The 6,170-nt window shown below is 35.8% G+C and overlaps 1 protein-coding gene across 1 annotated transcript in view; it reads left to right on the top strand.

Annotated features, from left to right (window-relative positions):
* Nucleotides 1-2,351, top strand: part of LOC110460254 (serum paraoxonase/arylesterase 1-like) — a 46,055-nt gene extending 43,704 nt beyond the window's left edge. The window contains exon 10 of the mRNA XM_021513072.1: nt 1,125-2,351. Within this exon, the coding sequence (XP_021368747.1) occupies nt 1,125-1,295 (171 nt within the window). The 3' untranslated portion in view covers nt 1,296-2,351. The remainder of the gene's footprint in view (nt 1-1,124) is intronic.
* The last annotated feature ends 3,819 nt before the right edge of the window (nt 2,352-6,170 follow it).

A 6,170-nucleotide genomic window follows, 5' to 3' on the forward strand; every position in this document is an offset into this window, starting at 1 on the left:
CTAAATGGTATTTAGAATTTTCAGGTGGTATATACACTATACCAAACAGCAAATCTTCATCACAATGGCAGACGTTACCATTAACCTTAAACCAGCTTACATACTTGCTGTCACTTTCTAAAGTATTTATACAGTTTTCTAAACCACACTTAAAAGCCAGTGTTATTCCGCCAGCTTTCGTTTTTCTAAATTGAAAACGATTCTTCATTTTAATTACAAAACCAGGTAAATCAATAACATCTAAGTCGTCAGTTTTTGTCTCGCTTAGACATAATATATCAAAACTATTTACAAAATCAATAAAGTCTGGGTATTGCATTTTTTTCAGAATACCACCAACATTTAAAACCAATATTTTGGTATTATAAACTGTACACGAGTCCAAAACAGAGTCGGTAATTACACTTCTGGTTAAGTATTCAGAACGCGTGCTGTCTGCTCGGGTTTGCCCTCCGGCGCATTCCTAGTGTGAGACATCAGAGTGTTCTCGTCGACGCTTTCTGGTTTGTTTACTCGGTGTGTACGAAGTAGAGTTCGGGGTCACGGGGTTCGCGTACAATTGCCCGTCAATAAATAATTTGTCTCTGACCAGAACAGTTTTTTTCCCTTCTTTTCTTGCACGTTTTTGTATCGGATAGAGTTTTTTTCTGACGTCTTCTATTTCTTTTGGATATTGTTCGTTAATTCCGTAGTTTGTTCCCTTCAGTTTCGCCGCACTTTTTTTAACGTTTACCAAATCACCGTAGTGCACAAACTTTGCAATAATAGACCGTGGTCTACCTTCCCTGGTACTTCCCGTTTTTCCAATTCGATGCACATTGGCCATCGGGATAGCATGTGCACCCTCAACTTTCAATTTTTCATTTATAAATTTCTTTACAGTTTCTTCGCAGTTTTCGGCGTTATCATTCTGGGCCCACACTTTCTCCTCAATTCCCGAAAAGATTAAATTGTATTTAGAAACAGACTAAAATCCTTCTAACAACATTATTCCCCCCATGTTATTTTAAAAAGTGGGGGAAACGAGAACAAGCCGACAGAGATGATGTAAATAAATACATGTAACATGTACGCTTGACTTGCACAGAATAGCATAACCTGCTACAGTCTATCTGTTGTCCTAGGTCCTGAAGTTGGCGACCTCTGGTGGCCATTTTACAGACGTAGTGGAGGTATACCTCGATCCTGGCACAAAAATGGCGGGCTCCACCGTGGCTTCTATCTACAATGAGCGCATGCTTGTTGGAACCTTGGCGTCACAACTCACCCTCTGTGACGTCATTTACACCGACTGAAATAAAATAATCTGAACATACTTGTTTTCAGTCGTAACACATCTAGTGTATGATCCTTAAAATAAAGGATATGTCTAGGAAAAAACTCCTGTCTAGAAATTCAAGAAACTTTAAATAGAGATATAGATAGCCTTGATACTTGGTCGCATTATATTAGGACTTCCACCTTATACCCCTATTAATACTTGGTCGCATTATATTAGGACTTCCACCTTATACCCCTATTAATACTTGGTCGCATTATATTAGGACTTCCACCTTATACCCCTATTAATACTTGGTCGCATTATATTAGGACTTCCACCTTATACCCCTATTAATACTTGGTCGCATTATATTAGGACTTCCACCTTATACCCCTATTAATACTTGGTCGCATTATATTAGGACTTCCACCTTATACCCCTATTAATACTTGGTCGCATTATATTAGGACTTCCACCTTATACCCCTATTAATACTTGGTCGCATTATATTAGGACTTCCACCTTATACCCCTATTAATACCTGATATTTCGAAACTAGTCCTGAAACTTGATCCAATCGCAGAAAACGGGGGAAACTTCAACTGTTGTATAAGATGCAAAAAAAAATAACTCCTGATTACTTCAATCATCTTTTGCCGCCTTTATCTGGAGAAAATAATCGTTACGCTTTACGTAACAATAATAACTATAGGATTCCTCCTTTCAGTCTGTCTCTTACGAACTCTTCTTTTATACCTTCTTCTCTTCATTGTTGGAATAATTTGGAAAATTCGGTTCGATCCTTGCCCTCTATAAATTTATTCAAATCCTGTTTAACATCAAATAGTCAGTCAAGTCCACCTATTGACTTTAAATTCGGAAATTGTAAACTTAATATCTTGCATACTAAGCTCAGACACAAGTGCAGTTCCTTTAAGTATGACCTCTTTAGAGTTAACCTTGTTGAGAGTGCATCTTGTTACTGTGGTCATCTTTGTGATAATGTCTTTTACTATGTTTGGAATCTCACCTTTTTACAATCAAAAGACGTATTTTTGTTCAAAATTTAAATAATTTGAATGCTGTGTTAAATTTAAAAATAACTTTGCTTTAAATGTACATTTAAAAAAAAAATACATTGATATGCAATTATTCAATCAGTTTATATAGTTAAGTTAACATCTTTGTGATAATGTCTTTTACTATGTTTGGAATCTCACCTTTTTACAATCAAAAGACGTATTTGTTCAAAATTTAAATAATTCGAATGCTGTGTTAAATTTAAAAATAACTTTGCTTGGCAATTTACAATTTTCCGTGGACCTTAACACTAACATTTTTAGATATGTGCACAATTTTATTAAATCCAGCAAGAGATTTTGAGCTCAAATTGTGATAACAATTGGATGTACTAATTGGTATTATTGTAATGTCATTTAAAATGTATATTGGGAGAAGGCGTTGATAAGTTGTTATAACTTGTGCCTAATCCCTTGTCTACTTTTGACAATAAATATGTTTAAACTAAACACAGCAGGCTCAACTTGCACAACGAACATACATGTTTTATAAATTATTCAAAATTGCTAGTATTAAAATGTAGAAATTAAGTCACCACACATTTTCTTCAGATAACACATTTGTGTAAACCATAGCTACTAAATCAAAAACAAATTTCCAAAAACAAGGAAAATAGTTATGAGTTTAAGATTTTTTCTCTAAAACCTGTTGTACATTTACAGTAAAATTCACCTAATCGATAGAAGAAACACGGTTATGTTTTGGTTTTGACAATTATACCTCTGGTACCGAGTGTGAAATTCTGCTTCCTATAAAGCTATTTTTCTTGTATACTCGTGAAATGATCAAGTTTGTTATCACTAATCAAATAGTCGATTTAATATCATACCACCAATAAATACCGCATAAAAAAAAACATAATGTTAGCAGATTGGACGGTGTTAAATACCACATGTCAATCCACCATACTTATTGTTATTGTTTTGAGCCTGTTTTTGACAAAAAGTTAAGGAATCCGTCGTCGCATTCAGTTTTCAAACCAGGAAGCTTTTATTATGTATAGAGGTTTTCCCAGAGGTCAAATGTTGTTGCACAATGTTTTTTGTGTTACCCGATTCTGGAAAATTCTTCGAGTTTGCTGTTTTGAACAGCTTTTGTTAACATAAATTAATGTACATGTATATTTACACATCTTAGTGTATTACTTGTAAATAATCAATTTATGCATATTCACAAGTGTATCGAAACAGTGGCATGTCTGTATCTTTGTTTGTATGTGCTTGTATGTGTTTGTATGTGTCTGTAGCTTTGTTTGTATGTGTTTGTATGTGCTTGTATAGATGTAATATACAATTAAAGTCGTTTGATGAGGTAGATACATAGTTTCATCAAGTTGAAAAAATATTAACAGTAGACGATGGTTTTATCTACATGAAAAAAAAACCGGGGACAAAGTCCGAGGTCGATATTTTGCCTTAGGTCGATAAAAAGAGAAGGATTTAATAATTTATGAAAGAATGATTTTTTTTAACAAGGAATTGACTGTGTAAACTGCAATAAAGAAAGCAACACACTGAAGTCGTTGTATTATTTATCTTGAAGCAGCAAAAAATCAAAATGCTTCGATACACAACATCTGAAATACACCCAATTTTTCAATCTAGAAATTTCAAATTTTCAAGTGAATTACTTGTCTATTTTTTTTAATTGATTGCAAAATGTTTGACGCTTGTCGATCTATTTTTAGAAGCACACAGTTAACCACCTTCTCCTACAATCACCATGTGTGCCAATAACTCAAAAATAACAACTCATCTATAAATTGCACCGGGGCGACCACGCCGCGTACTGAGTTTATTTTACAAACTTCATCTCAAAACATTTCAAATTCACACACTGACATCGTTCATCCAATAAGCAGACCTCGTGAGACTTGACTAACAAACAATAAACAGCCGGTCTGGACCACAGTGCTCTGCACCAAATTGCATGTCCAACCATTACAATCACTGTTTAAAATACAGCACTTGCTGTAATAACTACACATAGAACAGTAGGTAACATGAAATCGATATATAATGCCTTTCCCGCGGAGACTACCTCAGCACTCGATGTTACACGCCCGTTCGTAAAAAAAAAAAAGTTTTTAAGCAAATTCTGTAAAAATAAATTTACTAAAACTCGATCTTACGACTGGAGGTGTTGACGTGTCTAACGTGGTCGCCTAAATGACCCAGGACTTCACTTGCACGTGCATCGTCGACTGCGACTAGCGCCACCTAGTGGCACGCATTCCCGTAGGAGAAAGCAATTTCGTTCTAATTCGCGGACTCAACCGAAAGAAATTATATTTTTTACCAGCTTTTTTTAAGCCGGTCAGTATATTTTTTATCAGGAAACACCTGACAATTCACGCTAATCAGGAGGTGTAATAAATGTCATTTTGGAATAGTAAAATTGAGAGTTTGAAAACAAACAAGATAATAAAAAATCTGATGAACTATTAACAATGATGTTTTTTACTTTTTCCTTTTCTTATAAGTAACATTTCTAGTTCCCACCACACAAAGTGTTTATTTAGTCACAAGATACAAACTGTGACGGACAAACTTACAACATGGCTTTGAGACTATGGATAAATGTTATAATTTACCGTCATGATCTCATTGCAGGACATTCGATTTTGTTGGCGACTTGGATATCATCGTTTATTTTTATCTTTGTCATTGATATCCTTTACGATTCGTCTTATTCTGTTAGTGCTTTATCAAAGATCTCGTTTTGAATCTTTCCTTTTTCATATTTTACTAAATTTAACCAACTTCGAGTTTGAACAAAAACTTTGATTACCGTAAGTATTTCTTTTGACGAGCAATAATCTCCCCTTTCTAAACAGTTGCAGACATAGTTAAAGCCCTGTACATATATGGTTACTGACGCCGATGGTGGGAAACATGTGTTGCTTGGAAAAGCAACGTGTGTTCTAGCAATCGGCAATGTCGCTAGAAATCATAGTTTAAGACATCAATACGGGGAGTGAAATCCTTGGATTGACTTCTTGAGATTACATGGCGCAGCTATGAACGATGCAAAGGAAATTAACGTTTTCTGGTTAACAGCAGTTCTTTTAGTCTTTTGGACCTTTGGGATGTTATGAAATCGTACAGTTGTAGATTCTGTATTCATTCCGTCTTTCTCGGAGTCTATACCTCATAGACAATTAACAGAACCGGGGGCGTACGTATAGGAGGGACTACGATTATTAAAACCTCAAAGAGCTTTCTAAAATCAGAGAGATATCTTGTGGCCAGAACTCTCGTGAATTGCGCTCCAATGCTCTCAGTGTGTGCCATGTACGCTCCAGACACAGACCTGTAACATATATTGGAATGTTGTCGTGAATTACACACACCGTCACAACAAGTAGTTGTAACTGCTCTCAGCTCCGCAAATCAAGTAACAAGGTGGAGGAAAATCACTCACGTGTTGTATGTTGTAGTTCAAGATATTAAGAGACCGCGCCGAGATGTCACATCCAGGTTGTCGGCGCGGTTATCGGTCTAAGGGAGATAACTCTAACCCAAATTCACCACACTGTTGAAGGGAGCACCGAACCTTGCAGGCCGTGCAATGAAAACGCCTTAAACCAGTCATGTATGACCGCTACACGCCGAATTGCAATAACATTCTTTAGAAAATAAATGGCAAAAAGTCATATATGTTTGCAACTTCAAATCTCGATCTTGATCACACAGATTAGGTAAAGACACGCCGCGAAAGAGAGCGGTAGTCAAAACATCATCTAGCTACATATATATATACAAGCCCAGATCGTTTAAGTGAGATCGAAAAGAATATCATTGAACCATGGACGATTTCAGGGTAACTG

Source organism: Mizuhopecten yessoensis, unplaced genomic scaffold (assembly GCF_002113885.1).
Source record: "Mizuhopecten yessoensis strain PY_sf001 unplaced genomic scaffold, ASM211388v2 scaffold10343, whole genome shotgun sequence".
NCBI lineage: Eukaryota > Metazoa > Mollusca > Bivalvia > Pectinida > Pectinidae > Mizuhopecten > Mizuhopecten yessoensis.